This window comes from Oncorhynchus clarkii, chromosome 1, assembly GCF_045791955.1.
Source record: "Oncorhynchus clarkii lewisi isolate Uvic-CL-2024 chromosome 1, UVic_Ocla_1.0, whole genome shotgun sequence".
Lineage (NCBI taxonomy): Eukaryota > Metazoa > Chordata > Actinopteri > Salmoniformes > Salmonidae > Oncorhynchus > Oncorhynchus clarkii.
Genome location: NC_092147.1, coordinates 80,167,070 through 80,188,208, shown reverse-complemented (window position 1 = coordinate 80,188,208; position 21,139 = coordinate 80,167,070). Strand labels below are relative to the sequence as shown.

The window sequence follows — 21,139 nt, the reverse complement described above, 5'->3', positions numbered from 1 at the left end:
CTTTGCTCTATGTTTGTCTTTTGCCAGTTTGTTTTGTTTCGTGATACCTATCAGCGTTCGTCCCCTTGCTCCTGTCTGTTCTTGTTTTCTAGTCTTTCCCGGTTTTGACCTTTCTGCCTGCTTTGACCCTGAGCCTGCCTGCCGTTCTATACCTTGCCACACCTCTCTGGATTATTGAACCCTGCCTGCCCTGAGACTGCCTGCCGTTCTGTCCCTTGCCACACCTCTCTGGATTATTGAACCCTGCCTGCCCTGAGACTGCCTGCCATTCTGTCCCTTGCCACACCTCTCTGGATTATTGAACCCTGCCTGCCCTGAGACTGCCTGCCGTTCTGTCCCTTGCCACACCTCTCTGGATTATTGAACCCTGCCTGCCCTGAGACTGCCTGCCGTTCTGTCCCTGTTGCACCCTTTCTGGATTACTGACCTCTGCCTGCCCTTGACCTGTTGTTTGCCTGACCCTGTACTAGAAATAAAAACTTTTCTTACTTCGACACTGTCTGCATCTGGGTCATACCTGAAACCCGATAGAACAAACTGGCCATGACTGACCCAGCAGACTCAGACTTACACCAGCTTCACAATACTGTCTCCCTGCAAAGAGACACCATTGGAAGACACGAGGAGGTACTTCAAGATCTTATGGAGGGACTCCATACCCTGGCAGAATGACATGACCAGGCATTCAATACTTTGCTGGAGCAATTCCGCAGATTCCCCACTGGGCAGCGGATCACACCCGTAATCTCCCAGCCTACCCCAGTGTCCCGAGAACCCTGCTTACCTCCTCCGAAGCGCTATGCTGGAGATTCCAGATCCTGCCTGGCTTCTCTCCCAGTGCTCCCTCATTTTCGTGCTGCAGCCTTCTTCGTTCCCCTTGAACCTTTTAGAGGATAGCGTACATCACAACGATGATGTCCGCGGTGTGGGAGCAACAATCCGCCGTCTGCCTCAGTCTGGAGGAGTTTGTGGAGGCAGTTCGGAAGGTGTTTGATTCTACGTTGCCCGGTAGAGAGGCTGCTTGTAAGCTGCTCCAGCTACGTCAAGACTACTGTGGTGTGGCAGACTACGCAGTGGATTTTCGCACGTTGGCAGCTGAGAGTGCCTGGAACCCAGAAGCAATCAACATGTTCCTGCACGGAGTATCGGAGGAAGTAAAGGACAAGTTTTCATGCCGGGAACTACCGACGGATCTCGACTTGCTCATCGCCTTGACCATTCGAATCGATGGGCGACTATGAGAACGAAGGAAGGAGAGGAGATTCGACTTCACTTGCCCGTCCAAGGATTCCACACCGCCTCAGAGGCATCCCGGAAGTCCCTGACGGCTCCATTGTCAAGAGAACACGAGGCTACCCGAGTTTCCACGAGAGTCTCCGAAGACTGACGATTCAACTCTTCCCAAGCCTATGCAACTAGGCAGAGCTAGGCTGTCTCCAGCTGAACGGCTAGACAGGCTTCACACTAAGAGTTGCCTGTATTGCGGGACAACGGGTAATTTCCTCACCACCTGTCCACTAAAAGACCAGGCTCACCGGTAGGAGCGAGTACTCTGATGGGTCATACGGAAAACTTTCCTCTCCCTTTACTCGCATCCCTTTTCATGCCATGTTGTTTTGGGGGAACCAATCGAAATCTCTCCGGATACTCATCGACTCTGGGGCTGTTGAGAGCTTTATGGACGCTACCCTTGCTTCCGCTATGGATATCCCCACTCAGCCCCTCTCTATTCCCATGGATGTTAGAGCACTGGACGGGAACTCTATAGGCCGGGTCACCCACAATACCACCCCCTCTCTATTCCCATGGATGTTAGAGCACTGGACGGGAACTCTATAGGCCGGGTCACCCACAATACCACCCCCATCAACCTACATGTGTCAGGGAACCACAGCGAGACGATCCAGTTCCTTCTGCATCAGATGACATAGCCTCCACAATCACCAGACCTCAACCCAACTGAGATGGTTTGGGATGAGTTGGAAAAACAACCAACAAGTGCTCAGCATATGTGGGAAATCCTTCAAGACTGTTGAAAGACCTAATGAAGCTGGTTGAGAGAATGCAAAGAATGTCATCAAGGCAAAGGGTGGCTACTTTAAAGAATATAAATATATTTTGATTTATTTAACATTTTTGGGTTACTACATGATTCCATATGTGTTATGTCATAATTTTAATGTCTAGACTATTATTCTACAATGTAGAAAATAGTAAAAATAAAGAAAACCCTTGAATGAGTAGATGTGTCCAAACTTTTGACTGGTACTGTAGTTCAAGCGTCTATCCAGCTCATCAGGCAGAACTGTGTTGAGTTAACATTGTTTTCATCATACCTTATCGACGTAAACATGTCTTTTTGGCTTTTTGATTGAATTTGCAACATTTAAGTCTTACATGAACAAAGGTTTAATCACAGGCATGTATCATTATCATTAACATTATCATCTAGAAATGTAGTAGTGAAAATTATAAAATGAGAATATTTGTAAATAATCTGCACACCTTTCCAACTATCCAAATGGTTCTTACAACCTTTTCATTTCTCCCTTCCTCCCTTTCCCTCTCTCCCGCTCCCCTAAATCAGTCACTGGTGTATTGATTGAGCCATGCCAGGCTGAGGTCCAAGAGCGCCTTGATAACCAGCGTTTTGCAGCGATGAGTAAGCTATCTATCCCACAGTACAGCACACAGCTGTGGTTAAGTGGTGAGCCTGCGCTCAGTTCACAAAGTAACATCAGCTGTTGAGCAACTTGAGGAGACTTAATTACTTTGTGTTTCATTGGATTTTTAACTGTCATGGTCAAAACATATTGATTCAGTGGTTGTGAAGATGGTCTGCTTTTTTGACACCACACTCCACAAAGCAAGTCCTGCAGGCTCTAGTTTGATCTTATCTTGATTATTTTCCAGTCATATGGTCAAGTGCTGCAAAGAAGTACCTAGTTAAGCTGCAGCTGGCCCAGAATAGAGCGCCACATCTTGCTCTTCACTGTAATCAGAGGGCTAATATAAATACTATGCATGCCAGTTTATCTTGGCTATGAGTTGAGGAGAGACTGACTGCAATCACTTATTTTTTATAAGAAACATTAAATGTGTTGAAAAATCAAAATAGTTTGCATAGTCGCTTACACACAGCACTGACACAGACATGTGAAAAAGAATTTCAGTCTCTCGATGTGCAAAACTGATAGAGACATACCCCAAGCGACTTACAGCTGTAATCGCAGCAAAAGGTGGCGCTACAAAATATTAACTTAAGGGGGCTGAATAATTTTGCACGCCCAATTTTTCAGTTTTTGATTTGTTAAAAAAGTTTGAAATATCCAATAAATGTCGTTCCACTTCATGATTGTGTCCCACTTGTTGTTGATTCTTCACAAAAAAATACAGTTTTATATCTTTATGTTTGAAGCCTGAAATGTGGCAAAAGGTCGCAAAGTTCAAGGGGGCCGAATACTTTCGCAAGGCACTGTAGAAGTTGATCGGCATGAATTTCGTCTATAACTGAAAATCAAAGAGTTTATGCTGATACTGCTATTATAAAAGTGATATGGACTTCAAAATAGCAAGTTGTAATCTGCTATGGACTTTTCTCTGATTGTTACAATGAGATGATAGTGATTAGATTAGAAGCTTAGGTCAGGATTCATTAGATCAGTGGTTACTCGGGTTAGCCTGAAAAACATAGCATAGCATATATTGCATTTGTTTAGTTGGTGTCTACGGTGTAACTACGTAGGAGCTGTTAAATTAGAGGGCGGCTGCTCTTACGATTTAGTTTATAAGGATCCCCATCAGCTACTGCCCACGCAGAAGTTACTCTCCCTGGATTCCACATAAAACGTACAAGTACATGACTAAGTACAAAACATTATAGACAAGAACAAAATATTAAATTATAAATAAAATAAAAAATAAGAGATATATATGAAAGACACCAAGTGACATCACGAAACCACACCTATCCTTAGTGCATTCTGAAAGTATTCAGACCCCTTGTTACATACCAGCCTTATTCTAAAATGTTTTAAAAAATCCTCATCAATCTACACACAATACCCCATAATGACAAAGCAAAAACAGGATTAGATTTTTTTTGCAAATGTATTACAAATAAAAAACAGAAATACCATATTTACAAAAGTATTCAGATCCTTTGCTATGAGAATCGAAATTGAGCTCAGGTGCATCCTGTTTCCATTGATCATCCTTGAGATGTTTCTACAACTTGATTGGAGTCCACCTGTGATAAAATCAATTGATTGGAAATGATTTGGAAAGGCACACACCTGTCTATATAAGGTCCCAAAGTTGACAGTGCATGTCAGAGCAAAAACCAAGCCATGAGGTCGAAGGAATTGTCCGTAGAGCTCTGAGACAGGAATCTGTCCCCAAGAACACAGCGGCCTCCATCATTCTTAAATGGAAGACGTTTGGAACTAGAGGTCGACTGGTTATGATTTTTCAATGCCGATACCGATGCCGATTATTGGTTTTCAGTGGCAGGGACTGGGAGACTAGTCAGGATCGAGAGAAAGATGAACGGAGAAAAGTACAGAGAGATTCTTTATGAAAACCTGCTCCAGAGCACTCAGGACTTCAGACTGGGGTGAAGGTTCACCTTCCAACAGGACAACAACCCTAAGCACACAGCCAAGACAATGCAGGAGTGGCTTTGGGACAAGTTTCAATGTCCTTGAGTGGCTCAGCCAGAGCCTGGACTTGAACCGGATTGAACATCTCTGAAAAGACCTGAAAATAGCTTTTCAGCGTCGCTCCCCATCCAACCTGACAGAGCTTGAGAGGATCTGCAGAGAAGAATGGGAGAAACTCCCCAAATACAGGTGTGCCAAGCTTGTTGCGTCATACCCAAGAAGACTCAAGGCTGTAGTCACTGCCAAAGGTGCTTCCACAAAGTACTGAGTAAAGGGTCTGAATACTTATGTAAATGTGATATTTCTGTTTTTATTTTTTTATTTTACAAATTTGCAAACATTTCTTGCTTTGTCAATATGGGGTATTATGTGTAGATTGATGATTGGGAAAATGTTAATTTAATCCATTTTAGAATTAGGCTGTAATGTAACAAAATGTGAAAAAAGTCAAGGGGTCTGAAAACTTTCTGAATGCACTGTGTCTCACCCACGTTAGAAGTTCAGAACAAGAACGTGTAGGCCAAATAGAAATAATGACAGTCAAATTTAAAATATTTAAAGGGAAATAAAAAAAAAAATCGAATTCACATTCATCTCCAGCACCACCCCATCAACATATGTGAAAATGGCACGTTTCTATGTTTTGTAATAAAAAAGATAGAGGAAGATAAGTGTTTCCAATGACATCCTCAACCAATTAGTAGACAATTACCAGGCAATGCCAACTCATAATTGGTTGAAAATCACACAACGCACACCGATGATGTCATTGGAAACACTTATCTTCCTGTATCTTTTTTAGTATGAAACATAAAAATGTGCCATTTTCACATGTTGATGTTGAGGTGGTGCTGGAGATTACGAAAATTGTGAAAGTTGCCTTTAAACAAAAATAATACAGATTTATATCAGCCTAATCGAGGTGTAGATTAAAGCATACATTCCAGTGCTGCATTTAACAGGGATTTCTACTAATGCGAATATGGCAATGTTCACAATAGGAGGAGCCTCTTCTGGATTTGACCACTCTAAATGCATTTAAACCTCTGACACATCCTAAACAAAAGCAATGATAGGCTATGCGTTTGTCGGTCACTGTGAGAGAGAGCGAGATAGACATGAAAGACAGGCAAAGGAGACAAGGAAGATAAAATAACAACAGATATGAGAAAAGAAGATGAGTTTGATAGGCAGGGAGGAAGAAGAGTGGCCTGGTGAACCAGCCTGATCACTTAGATGAACGAGTCTGGTGAGCAGCTATTAGGCTGGTTCTATGAGGCTAGAAGATAAGTGGATGGTCCAATAAGTTACACTGACCCTCTTCCGCAGGTTGTAGGTGAGCAGCAGGTTCCGTGAGAAGTGGTTAGAGAAGGCCGTGTAGAACTCCAGAACCTTCTGCAGGGCGTCTCGTTTGATGACGTGGAGGTCACAGTAGGTCAGGGCACGCACGTTGGCACACGCCTGGGCCAGGGTCACTTCCTTCCAGAACACATCCCCAAACACATCCCCCTTACCTGCAGAGAGAGAGAGAGAGAGAGAGAGAGAGAGAGAGAGAGAGAGAGAGAACCGATTAAGATATTACTTCTTAAATGTAACAGATTTTCCATCTGAGATTTACTTATGAATTACTTTTTTTAATACTTTAGAAGGATTTCCGAAATCTTTTTTTTTACCTGCAGAGAACGAGAGAAAGCAGCTAAAATACCCGGTTTACAACTGAGTATTTACCCATTTACTTCTGAGACATAACAATAGTTAGTTTATCCCAGTGACTATGCCGGAGATGTGAAGACGAACGTTTGCTCCCATAGTTAATGCCTAGGCTTTGGCTCAGCAGGATAACAAAGTGTTTTGGTTCAAACCCTGTCAGTCACAGCAACGAAAGCCTGTTTGAACCCATTAATCTTACTGGCTGAAATATAAAACGTGTTGATGTGAATCATATCAATGTTCCGTGAATTGACAAAGCATTTACAGACACTATATACATTTGTTCTGATCATTGGGTCTGGCTTCTGAGAGGATCCTATTTGTGATTCTGTAAAATTGCATTTAAAATGGATGAGCTTATTAAAAAGAGAAGACATTTCACAACAATACCTAACAGTACAGCTGTCTATGAACTGACAATAACTGAAATGATTAAAGTACAATATTAAAAAGGGGTTTGATATCTTTGTTGAATGATTGAAAGTGAATGGGGAAATGTTTGATGCTGTCACTGCAAAATATAACAAGATGATTCATTGTATTACCTAATGATGTTTTCCTACTTGGAACTCACAAGATTTCATGCAATTGCACAAGACATGCATTCAATTACACATTCACACGCACCAGACCTTGGTTCAAATACTATTTCAGGTATTTCAATTACTTTTCAACAATACATTTGAAAACAAGTATTCAGATAACCGTTATTTGAAAAAACAAGTAGTTGAATTTTGGAATGTATTTGGAAACACCCAAATACACAAAAAAGTATTTAAGTAACAAAATACCCAAATACACATGTATTTGAACCTAGTTCGTGCGCGCACACACACACACACACACACACACACACACACACACACACACGTCTTCTCGTAATCAAACACATAAAAATATTCTATATTCATTTGGGAAAAGAAACAGGAAATCTCTCCCATCAGTCACTTTGCTAATCACCATACTGCAAAGAAATCCCAATAGAAGTTAATTGACTGAAAAACAGTCATTATGGTGTAGCCGATAATCTATGGTGATAGAATTATTATTATTATTTAAGTCAGGATCATCTCCTACTCTCCAGAGAAGCTCTGACTAGCACAGCACAAAGTAAGAACGTAGCACAGTAACGCTCAGCACAGTACAGCACCGCTCAGATCAACACAACACAGCCCAGTATAACACAAGCTAGAACAAAACAGAACAGCACAACACAGCCCAGTATAACACAAGCTAGAACAAAACAGAACAGCACAACACAGAACACCAACCTGCTAGATTTTAGTTGATCTACTCATCTAGACTACTAATCTCTCCCTCCCTCCCTCACACACACACACACACACACACACACACACACACACACACACACACACACACACACACACACACACACACACACACACACACACACACACACACACACACACACACACACACACACACACACACACACACACACACACACACACACACACACACACAGTGTATGCATCCAGAAATGAGAGCTGTTTATATCAGTCTCTTTGTAATTAAAGCTGACATTTACATTAGTCATTTAGCAGACACTCTTATCCAGAGCGACTTACAGTTAGTGCATTCATCATAGGATAGCTAAGTGAGACAACCACATATCACTGTCATAGTAAGTAAATGTTTCCTCAAGAAAGCTGCTTTACGGTACAGTTATTGGAAAGCTGCCAACATCCATCAAAAACACGGCTAACATCCATCAAAAACACGGCCAACATCCATCAAAAACACGGCTAACATCCATCAAAAACACGGCCAACATCCATCAAATACACGGCCAACATCCATCAAATACACGGCCAACATCCATCAAATACACGGCCAACATCCATCAAAAACACGGCCAACATCAATCAAAAACACGGCCAACATCCATCAAAAACACGGCCAACATCCATCAAAAACACGGCCAACATCCATCAAATACACGGCCAACATCCATCAAATACACGCTATCTGTTTATATCAGTCTCTTCCTAATTAAAGCGGACATCTGCCTCAGCCTTACGGTACGTTGTTGAAAAGATGGCAACATCCATCAAATACACGGCCAACAACGGCCAACATCCATCAAATACACGGCCAACATCCATCAAATACACGGCCAACAACCATCAAATACACAGCCAACAACCATCAAATACACAGCCAACAACCATCAAATACACGGCCAACAACCATCAAATACACGGCCAACATTGAATTACAAAGCGTACCTGGGTGTGTGTATGGCCCCATACAAAACAGTATGATAGTAGTTTGAACTAACTCAGTGGCCTTGTGGCTAGAGTTTCTGCCCTGAGATCAGAAGATTGGGAGCTCGATTCCCGGCAGAGTTATACTAAAGACAGTAAAAATGGAACCTGATGCGTCTCTGCTTGGCACTCAGCATTAAGGAGATAGATTGGGGGTAGGGCCCAGCGGTAGACCAGCATCCTGTCCAGGGGGGGTACTTGTACATCAAGCTGCCTCACGCTACAGAAACAGGAGATCCTGCTCCTATGAGCTGTTCTGGCACCTGATGGTGTTGCATTTTTACTGTTTACCATGTTTTATTATGTTGGTGTGTATGTTTGCCTGGCAATGTTGGCTGTTTGCCCAGCAACAGTCTATTGGGTCTGTATATGCACTCACACACATCCGCTGACACACACACACACACACACACACATACACACACACACACACACACCATGGAGAACAACCAAAACATAATACGAGAAATAACAAAGAATCCATCACTCAGATCAATAACAAGGTGTGATTTACAGCCACTCAACATTTAACTATGTAGCCTTCACTCTCCACTCCCACATTAACACCCTGGTAATGTCTCTACAGGGACTGTCTTTGGGATTAGACTATAGCTCCTTTCACACAAGGTAGCGATGAACACCACGGTACCAATGTGCACCGGCTCAACTTAAGCACTGGTCCATGGACAGCAACTCACTCAAAATAGCCGCAAACCATCCTATACAATAGACAGCAGCAAAGCACCCAAGATGGCCACCATGTAATCCTACATCGTCATACTGTATAATACACAACTACTCACCCAAGATGGCCACCATGTAATCCTACATCGTCATACTGTATAATAGAAAACTACTCACCCAAGATGGCCACCATGTAATCCTACATCGTCATAATGTATAATAGAAAACTACTCACCCAAGATGGCCACCACCTCATCATCTTGGATGACCTCCAGGGATCCTGACACCACGAAACAGAGGCTGTCAACACTCTCCCCGGCATGGTAGATGAGGTCGCCAGGGGCACAGTGGATAGTCTGGAACTCCATGGCCAGGGCACGCAGGCACCCGTCACTGGCCAACCTGAATGCAGGGTGTTCTTTGAAGACTTTCCTGTTGAGGTGGACGCAGATATCTGCCCTCATGTCCTTAGGGCATATCTGCAATACCTGGGACAGGGAGAGCAGAGGGATAAGAGTTAAATAACCTAATTGTATCACCTTCCAAACTCATGGTCTTTGGTGAACCAGTAGTTTCTGACTGGCAGCCATGATAGCGTTTAGATATATTACTTTAAAATCTTTATTGTGAAATATTCTAAGGGTGTCGCAACAAGGCAACCAACCAAAAACAGATTGCTAATACTTACAATAATAGCAACAAAATTAAATCTTAGCTAGACTTTTAATCTTGTATTGAGTGATAATGCATTTAAAAGTACACTTCTTTTCTTACCAAGATAAATTATTTTTACCACATTGACAGATCGCTTGTCTTATTTTAACCTAAAAAAGACTTGATATAAGGTGGAATAAGATAAAACCCCCACTATTAAAATGATCATACTCCACTTCTATCAAGCCAATGCGGTAAGATCATTTATCTTGATAAGAAAAAAGTAATTTTAAGAGCATTATAACTCAATACAAGATTTTTTTAAATCTAGCTAAGATTATATTTTTTTGCAGTGCATCAACAACAACCACCATCATCATACAGTAATGGTGCACATTGGGCAAAATTACAAGTTAGAGGGGCACAGAAAATACAACAGTACATCAATGTTAAAATCCTGTTATATTAATCTTCTTTTTCTGTCTTAAAAAAAGGGAAAAAAGGAAGTATAAGTGTATAGACTAACCCCAACAATGTTTTAAGCTTAGTGGTATGGGTTACGGTTAGTTAAGTATGTGAACAGAGCACACTAAGAATCACCCAGAACTACCACTCAAACCAGCCTCCTCTCTACAGGCCTGGCTGGGATACTGTTGTTGTCACAGCAACAGCCACAGTTAAACACCTGGGAGGCTGAGGTTAGTCCATGTGTGATAGCAGAGAATCCTTAAAGGATTTTACCCTCGTTCGCTCATCCATTCTCTCTACGCTGTGGGAGAAATGTGCCTGGAAGCTTACATAGTGTTGCTTTCTACGGTCACTGAGGTAATCCCAAAGCATACAGCATAGGAATGTGTCTAAAAACTGTACTGAACTGCGCATACTCACCCCAGCTATCAGGCAGCCCCAAAAGGACAACACACTGTATTTTATATTTTTATTTAACTAGGCAAGTCAGTTAAGAACAAATTCTTATTTACAATGACAGCCTACCCTGGCCAAACCTGGACGACGCTGGGTCAAATGGTTCACCTATTAGACACATTTCTTACATTGATTTCCTCACAGTTTTTTCTGTAAACTGCTCATAATTGGTTTAAAACCATGTCACATTCAGGCATTTAATTAATTGGAAACAAATTTCACATTGGTTAAAAATACCACCAGTTTGCTAATCAGCCAAAGTTTGTGTCATAACAGGGTCTTAACTGTCACTTGTCATAAACTAACACCAGCTGCCATGACTAATTATAATAATTAGTTAATATGACAGTTACAAAGCATTATCCATTAACTCAACACCAACACTCAACACCCTCCCCCACACTCCCACCCCAAGTGGACTGGTCAAGCACATCGAAACACAGAGCCACAATCACCACAATACAAAGGGGCCAGCTAGCTGCGGAAGCTACCATGCAGAACCAACCAACCAACCAACCAACCAACGCGGGGGGTGGGGGGGACAGCATGCAAGCCAAGGTAATGAATGTCAGGCTTACAGTTTGAGATACCTTTTCAGTATCTATGCCCCGGGACATGGACCAGGTGGAGGCGATGTAATCCATGACCCTCTCGCTCAGCCCCTTGGGCACCTGGTAGAGCTTGAGGAAGTCACGGACGCTGTTCAGCATCTCGTGGTAGCGGTTGGTGTTGGCGTACATCTGCTGGAAGATGGTGGTGACGTTACCGAAGATGGTGGCGTAAAGAAGGGCTGTGAAAAAAGAAAAAGAAAGACGAGGAGGGAGAAACATTGAGAACATTTAGAGAAGATTACCTTGCAAACCAAAATAGGTTGTGTGAAAGTTCCCAGAACAATCGTTAGGTCTCGGCAAATGTTCTCATAACACAAAAACTGTCCATTTTGTATAAAACATTCACCTGATGTTGCAAGAGCTAGAACTAGGGCTGAATCGTAACCACAGTAAAATTCCACGTGACAGTTGAGTCACCGTATTCTCGTTTTATGCATGCTGGACATGCTTTGGTAGTACCCAATTTGATAACAACCATCAGGTCATAATGTCCTGGTACTTATGGCTCTATTGTCCCTCTAAACTCTACACTCTAACATTAAAGAATATGCAATCAAAAATCACATCAAACACTTATCCAAACAGGGGCCTATCCTACTTTTAAAACTCACCTCACTGTGACCAATTTGAAGAAAGAAGTTCAACAGCAGGTTGAAACAGTGTAAAACATGGTTGTTGTGGATGTTTCAACTCCTAACACAACAAAAAGGACAGCGCTTTATAATGGGATGATTCATTCAAAACACTCATATGCATATTATAGTTTACGCATAGGTTTATGAGCCCCAAAAAACAATTAAAATGATTGTGCCATTATACAGTGCATAGCCTACCGCATATTACGCATAGCATAAAAACATAAACTAAACTGATTTAAGATGTATTTGGTAAATAATTGGTCTAGCCTTTGAGTGGACTGTAATAAGACAACGTATAGCTCAAGGCGATGCTGTTGGTTAATTGATTGTGCATGGCGGCTTACAGTTATCCTACAATTGGTGCATTTGATTTTGAATAGCCTAGTAGTAGGAACATTTTTATATTTTCAGAATTCATTGGGTGACACATTACTGTACCTATTACCTTTTCAGAATATCTCACCGCGATGTTTCCAGCCCACTCCTTTATTCCTTTCTCGAGCGGGCAGACGGGCTGTCAACAGTTTTAGTGAAAGGTTTCGTTGCGAAAACCTGTTACTATCGATGTTCCCTAACAGATTTCACGTGGCCTCCATTCCCTATTCGACTGCATAAAGATGATATGCATGTCCCTGTTCCTGCCCATTTGATAAATGGTTATTCTAAATCGAAAGACAAGATTCAATTGAGAATAGTCCGATGGGTGAAAATATGATCAGTGGATGAGAGAACAGCTGTGGAGCCTGAGGCAAGGAACATGGTATAACAACTATAGGCTATTGATGATTTGAGAAAGTAGAAAAATAGCTACTTTCTCAAATCATCAATAGTCTATAGTTAGTTATACCATGCAGCCCTTGGAATGTATTATATATGTTTTGACTTCTAAGGTTTGTATCATTCACAACTAAAGTTGCCAAATAACACGAAATCTAGTTTTAAATGACTACTTTTATGCTTGATATAGCCACTTCATATGCACATGTAACAGTATAACTTTAGACCGTCCCCTCGCCCATACCCGGGTGCGAACCAGGGACCTTCTGCACACATCAACAACTGACACCCACGAAGCGCGCACCGCTAACTAAGCTAGCCGTTTCACATCCGTTACACACACACGCTCCGGAATGGGAAAAATATCCTTGCCATTTTATTCAGCTCAGTTCAATTCTATTCTTATTACTATGAAATTATATAAAATAATTGCATGGGACTTAAGAATATATTGTCAGCTAAATGAACAAGCCTACATACAGCCTATGGTATGGAGCATAGCCAGATAACTAACAGTAGGCCAACTCATTCTGTTCTTCTGAAACATTAAGGGAACGTCCTGTGCAACCTGAGCTTACTTTGTGTTTTGGAAACCTCTCTCTTGTATTGTATCCACTGTTCCCACAACCTAATTAAATGTTCTGGGAACCTTAAAAGAACAGACTAAATGTGTTCTGGAAACATTCTTATTCTTTTAACCCTAAAAGAATGTTGGTAGAATCATCCGTACAACTGGACAGTTTTTGTGTTTTGGGAACATATTTTTTGTGATGTCTTCAATGTTTTTTCCAGACTGTTCCCACAACCTAATGAAACATTATGGGAACCTTCAAGAACAGAATGTGTTCTGGAAATGTTCTTGCAACATCAGTCCAATGTTTTATACAAACATTGTACTGTATAACCATCAACACGACTGGACAGTTATGTTATGAGAGCATTTGTTGCAACCTAACGAATGTTCTGGGAACTTTCACAGAACCAATTTTGGTTTGCTGGGAAAACCTTACTGGTAAATTGTGTTATTAGATTACCTGGAAACCTAATGAGAACTTTTGGGGAATGTTCTGTGGTAGTTTACAGATGTTGTGCCTAAAAGTTTAGTGAATGTAAGGAAAACATTACTGGTACATTGTGTTATTACTAAGCTAAGGATCCTGGGACTAAACACCTCCCTCTACAACTGGATCCTGGACTTCCTGATGGGCCGCCCCCAGGTGGTGAGGGTAGGTAACAACACATCTGCCACGCTGATCCTCAACACTGGAGCCCCTCAGTGGTGCGTGCTCAGTCCCCTCCTGTTCACCCATGACTGCATGGCCAGGCACTACTCCAACACCATCATGACGTTTACAGACGAAACAACAATGGTAGGCCTGATCACCGACAACTACGAGACAGCCTATAGGGAGGTCAGAGACCTGGCTGTGTGGTGCCAGAATAACAACCTATCCCTCAATGTAACCAAGACTAAGGAGATGATTGTGGATTACAGGAAAAGGAGGACCGAACACACCCCCATTCTCATCGACGGGGCTGTAGTGGAGCAGGTTGAGAGCTTCAAGTTCCTCGGTGTCCACATCACCAACAACCTACAATGGTCCAAACACACCAAGACAGTCGTGAAGAGAGCACGGCAAAGCCTATTCCCCCTCAGGAAACTAAAAAGATTTGGCATGGGTCCTCAGATCCTCAAAAGGTTCTACAGCTGCAACATCGAGAGCATCCTGACTGGTTGCATCATTGCCTGGTGCGGCAACTGCTCGGCCTCCGATCGCAAGGCACTACAGAGGGTAGTGCGTACGGCCCAGTACATCACTGGGGCTAAGCTGCCTGCCATCATATCTACATGTACATACTACCTCAATCAGCCCGACTACTGTTATTTTTCACTGTCTTTTTACTGTTGTTTTTATTTCTTTACTTACCTATTGTTCACCTAATACCTTTTTTTTTACTTAGAAATTGCACTGTTGGTTAGAGCCTGTAAGTAAGCATTTCACTGTAAGGTCTACACCTGTTGTATTCGGCGCAGGTGACAAATAAACTTTGATTTGTTTTGTTAATATTATCTGGAAACCTAATAAGAACTTTTGGGGAATGTTCTGTGGTGGTTGTTGCAGATGTTGTGCCTAACATTTTAGTGAATGTAAGGAAAACATTCCAAGGATATTTAAATGAAGACAAAAAAAAAATCTATATCAAATGTTACCATGCTATTGTTAGGATTTTATCTAACGTTAGGATCTAACTATAACTTAAATGGGAATCTTAGCTAATGTTCCTGGTTTGTTGGGAAGAGTCCAAGAAAGTTAGCTTCACAGTGAAGAATATTACACATTTAAGGAGAAAAGCTTAAGTTAACAGATGGCAGACTTCAGGAATTGATCCAGGAATTGATCCAGTATTAGAAACGTGCTAAAATGTGTCAGCCTACGTAATTGTAAGTAGCTGAAATACATACTTTAAGTCAAGTTATCAAAGCTTGTTGATCTGTAAATGTATCAAAGATTCACTGAAGGTTCAGACAGAGGTATCCTGCATCTTTGAGGACAAACATAGAAAAGAAGAGTCAAGAACCAAAGTGACAAACATGCAGTTTGTGAGGAAGTGTTTATGCGGCATTGGTGACAGGGTGGCAGTTTTGCTTGCGTGTGTGCATGTGCGCATAGAGGAAACAGGAAACAGAGCTTTAGAGGTGGTGACAGAGACGGAGAGCTCTTCTGACCGTGCCTGTCTATCAGTATCATGGTCTATGTTGCATGACAAGCCTTTAGGTCACTACATGGATATCAAACGACTCAGTTTTACAACCTTTGGTAGTTCAACCACACATCAAAATCCAGAAATAATTGGTTAATTGGCCATAAAAATCTACATCAGGTCTCCGGACTTGAAACCCATTGAAGACCTGAGGTTTGAATTGAAGAGGGCAGTCCATAAGTGCAGGAGGAGGATCTGGAAGGATTCTGTATGGAGAATTGGTCTAAGATATCTCCTAACTCATAAAAGATTTTAGAAAAAGGCTCAGTGCCATTATCTTCATAAGGGGTGTCAATAATTTGACCCCATTTTTTAAAAATAAAATCACTTGTTAAACCAAATCTATTTCTGACCTATTATTATTATTTTAATGATTTATTTAATATAGTAATTTTTGCTCATCATCATCAAGGTTGACAATAATTTGGGACCCCACTCTAGCTCTACAGATTCATAATACAAAGAGTTTACTTTTTCGACAGTCTATTGTGCAGCTTTAGCAGGGAAGCCTTTCTGTGGGCTGTCAGAAAGACTATGGCGAACTAACAAGGTTTAACAAGACTGCTTAGGTTGATAGAACTGCATCTGATTGAAAAAGGTCAGCTCTCTCTCTTTTACACACGTACAAACTTTCTATGCTTTAGATCCAATCTCTGCTTTCTGCAAAATAACAATAATCATATGCCTTACCCATTGGTTCTACTACAAGGGCAAATGGAGGGTTTGGTCAGTTTTCTGTGTAGAACTCTGTTTGAATTTCATGCTTATTCCTTTCCAAAGAAATAGGAATCCAAACCCTGTTTCTTCAGAGTAAAGTGTGAAGGGTGTCTCATTGAGTAATAAGGCTGCCATAAGAAGAGCTGCAGGAATATTTTCTTTACACCATGTAAATGAATGTAATCATTGCACAATGAACAATTGAGCTAATTTAACAGCGTATTATAGCTGTGGCAATTTTCTGGAAGATGATAGCTTTGAGACATTGATGCTCCTTTTTTCCAAACCAAACACCACCTATAACATTCTGCAATGCCAACAGTATTTGACAAAGTACTCTATTTGAGGCCAGAGGGACCACAACAAAATTATCGCCTGAAATGGGTGCCATGTTGAAATTGAGTTTCCCATCATTGTAGCAGGAGATAGCAGTTAACACAGTTTAAATTACATTTCTCTCCCCACTTTAGAGTGCTGCTACACTGGTTTGTATTGATTTTACCTCTCTGCCAAGTGTGTGTATTTGTGTAAGTGCAAAAGCATCAGTTTCATCACAAGACCCAGTGATAAATTGTTGTCACTATGATCTATGACAGCAGACATAACTTATCTCCTGACACACTCCAGTCCACTGTGTTTCTATCTAAACACTGATGTATAGGATACTGCAGATATACAATACGATCATTTTCCGTAATGATGTATATACAAAAAAAAAACAGACATTGCATAGGGGAGAGTGGGGTAAGTTGTGCCAAAAGGGTACGTTGAGCCACCCTTGTTTCTAGGAAACCATACACAAAATGTGTATTTTGACCAAATATTTAGGAAAAGGTCATCATTTCATGGAGTCCATAAAACAAGCAACCAGACGGAAAAAATAAGGTGCAAATGATTTTCACCAAGTCAAATGAACTTATTGTTTGAGGTTTCATGATGCTTGTATCTAAACCAAAGTAGATCATTTAAAGATTGTTCAATACATCAGATAGGGTCTCTATACATTTCATCATGAGGTCCTAAACCTAGCAAGAAAGTGCATCCTTGTAGCTGTGTGGGCTAATATAGTCAAAATGTTTGCTTTGGGGGCCTCCCGAGTGGCACAGCGGTCTAAGGCACTGCATCGCAGTGCTAGCTGCGTCACTACAGATCCTGGTTCGATCCCAGGCTGTTTCCCAGTTGGCTGTGACAGGGAGACCCATGAGGTGGCACACAATTGGCCCAGCGTCGTCCGGGTTAGGGGAGGGTTTGGCCGGCCGGGTTGTCCTTGTCCCATCACGCTCTAGCGACTCCTGTGGTGGGCCCGGGCGCAATGCATGCTGACACGGTCTCCCGGTGTACGGGGTTTCCTTCAATACATTGGTGCGGCTGGTTTCCGGGTTAAGTGAGAAGTGCGGCATGGCAGGGTCGTGTTTCGGAGAACGCACGGCTCTCGATCTTCGCCTCTCCCGAGTCCATACGGGAGCTGCAGCGATGGGACAAAACTAATTACCAACTGGATATCACGAAATTGGGGAGAAAAAGGGATATTTTTTTATTTTTTTTATTGTTGAGCCAATGGCAAGTTGAGCAAACTGAAGTGTCTTCTTCCCAGGAGTAATACAAGGCATTATTGCTGGAATATGAGGTAACCACAGCGCCTGGCCTATGTTAAAAGCGTACACAGTGTTTGTTAGGTGAAAAGGCTGTGTTAAAATATGCGTGTGATGAATTATGTTTGGGAAATAAAGATATGCATGGTTTTTAAAAAGTAGTGGTAATATTTCATTCAGTACAGAAACTTGTAGGTAGCTTAGCAAACCCTGTCCTGCGACTCACCTTACTCCATACCCAGGGTAAGTTGTGCCAAGACCCCACTTTTTTTGGGACAAGCTATGTTTTCAAAACTGTAATGTTTACATACATTCTGATTATTTCCAGGAATACACAACATCCGGAAATATATGGAGATATCTTTGTTAGAAAGAATACTACATTTCTCTTGATGGAGTGATGCTGAATGCAAAGAATGGCTCAACTTACCCCAATCCCCCCTACAGTGTTTGCATTCACACACACAAATGTGCCTAGAATGCAGTATGAAGAGGGTATTCATAGTCTTACTCAATGTAGCTTTCCAAAGCAAAACTGTTACTGTAAAATTGTGTCCATGCCCTCCCTATCATTAATTGCACAAATATGAAATTGGCTCATATTGGTGCGATAAACCTTATTGTCAAACAAAGTGTTGAGCCATTCTTAGCGAAAAAGTCCCCACGGCAACTTTAAAAATCCCTTGTCCGTTAATTTGCTATAAAATAGTATTCTGACAGAGGATTTGAAGCAGGGCTCAATGGGACTTCCCTGCATAAATAAAGATAAAAAATGTCCTGCATGCTGTCTGCAATGTGAAGCATATGTGACAGAATATTATATCATTACGTTGTCACTGCTGCCTTTGAAGATGATCAGATACTACACAGGTCCATGTGACTCCAGTGCTCCTCTCTACTGTAGACTAGAACTCTGACTCTTCTCTCTACTGTAGACTAGAGCTCTCTCTCTCCTCTCTACTGTAGAATAGAGCTCTCTCTCCTCTACTGTAGACTAGAGCTCTCGCTCTCCTCTCTACTGTAGACTCCCTAACTCCATGTTACTAGGGGTGCTTGGACAGGATGGAAGGTAACACCTGGAGCCATGTTACTAGGGGTGCTTGGACAGGATGGAAGGTAACACCTGGAGCTCGATATGGCATGGGATCAAAGGCAGTGGAAAGAGACCTGCTCTGCTCTTTGTGTGTGTTACTGTACCATTCTCATGGCAGTGAGAACCTAATAAGTACTTCTGCGATAGTGTGTGTGTGTGTGTGTGTGTGTGTGTGTGTGTGTGTGTGTGTGTGTGTGTGTGTGTGTCATCAATGCGACAGCCACGTCATTGTCCCTCTGGGTATATGAATGCATCAGCAAATCAATATTCCATATGTGACAATAATATGCTAATGTTCATATTCAGAAACTGCAACTAGCCACAAAAAGTGATTACACAGTCTACAAAATATACCGTACCTGTACTATACATTAAACATGCATCCCCGGGAAGAATGGCTGCTGCTTTGGCAAAAGCTAATGGGTATCTGAATAAACCAATAAACAGAATCACTGACAGAGCAGTGGTGTTATAACAAGACCTGATGGAGAGATTCAGGTGAAACAGGGACAAAGGTATTAACACACATCATGTACTTCAAAATATTAGGACTTTCGGATACCTAGGATTGGTAGCACTTTACTGTAGGGGGCCTTATGAATGCATTCATAACACTTTATAACAGCTACATAACACATAAAGACAGGACACCTACAGTAAAGAGTCACCAATCCTAGGCATCCGAAGGTCCTAATCTTTTTAAGTACATTATGTGTGTTAATACCTTTGTCCCTGTTTCACCTGAATCTCTCCATCAGGTCTTGTTATAACACCACTGCTCTGTCAGTGATTCTGCTTTAAATGGAATCAGCCAACAGCTGTCTTTCTTTGAAGACAATTTATAGACAGTTGTCAAAAATCCTATAATGCTCAGGGCCAACCGTTGCTATAGTGACAAGACAGCTGTATAATTCCCCTGTCAATGATGTGATCTTCGGCTGCTGCCAATAACAAATCACAGCAGTTGGTAAAAATAGAATCGTGCCGAGTCTGACATTTTTTATAGCGAATAATGAAATAGTCTTTCAGGGTTTAAACTGAATAGAATCATACAGTAGTCATTCCACTTGAATGTTCTGATGCCTTTCCAAGCTTCTTTCTATTCAGAACAAAACCTACAGCATGACCTTCACAATACACAAACCCCAACTCTTGGATTGTGTCTCCATCGTTAAAGTGTATAGAATCCCTACTAGGACTTCATTTATGCCACAATGGTGCACAAAACCAACTTGGAGCTCTGCAGGTTATGAAATGGAAACAAGGAGAGAAACCAATTCAGTATTGAAATGCACCTGTACAACCGCTGTACCTCTCACCATCTCCCTCTTTGTCTCTCACCATGGAAACGGAGGCTGAGGTGCAGGGAGTGCATCTGAACCTGTTGTTCGGTGGGTGCTGTAAAGTAGTGAGTGAAACAGGGCTACGTCCCAAACGGCACCCTGTTCCCTATGTAGAGTACTACTTTTGACCAGGGTCCATAGGGCTCTGGTCAAAAGTAGTGCACTAGGTAAGGAATAGGGTGCCATTTGGGACGCACACAGGGTGTGAGAGCAGCTGAGGCAGATGGTGCTGGAGGTAGTGAGTGATTGCAGGGGGATTGCTCAGCTCAATTGATCCTGCCTAGTATATTTCTCCTGGTTCTCCTGCTGCAGCTACTCCTAGACAACCGAGTGCCAGCCAGCCAGCCATATAACTGGTCTACGGTCTGTGCCCTATATGGCATGCGTGTGTCAGTCTCTGGCTGTCTTTAGACGTAGCCTTGTGAAATGGATGGATGGAATAAAAAGGATGGCTAGGTGATGATCATTCCCTACATTTTGCCATAACCACTGACAGATATGATATGAATCTCACCAGGTGAGATGATTCATCACCCCTGAATGAACATTTCAAAGAGCTCAGGAGTGGCAAACACTTGTTATTTGCATACAAATGCTCATGCTGTTGTGATGCAAATATAATGATGCGAAATAGTGTCAGAAAATGGTAGAGTGTTTGCTGTGCTCGCTGTTTCCTGGCTGGAT

General features: G+C 41.9%; 1 protein-coding gene across 1 annotated transcript in view; it reads right to left on the bottom strand.

The window, feature by feature from the left end:
- The window catches only part of LOC139417943 (voltage-gated delayed rectifier potassium channel KCNH1-like), an 85,950-nt gene that overhangs the window by 32,870 nt on the left and 31,941 nt on the right, over positions 1-21,139 (bottom strand). Inside the window, exons 12-14 of the mRNA XM_071166956.1 lie at positions 11,512-11,711; positions 9,579-9,831; positions 5,979-6,175 (exon numbers count right to left, since the gene is read on the bottom strand). Coding sequence (XP_071023057.1) covers positions 5,979-6,175; positions 9,579-9,831; positions 11,512-11,711 — 650 coding nt within the window. The remainder of the gene's footprint in view (positions 1-5,978; positions 6,176-9,578; positions 9,832-11,511; positions 11,712-21,139) is intronic.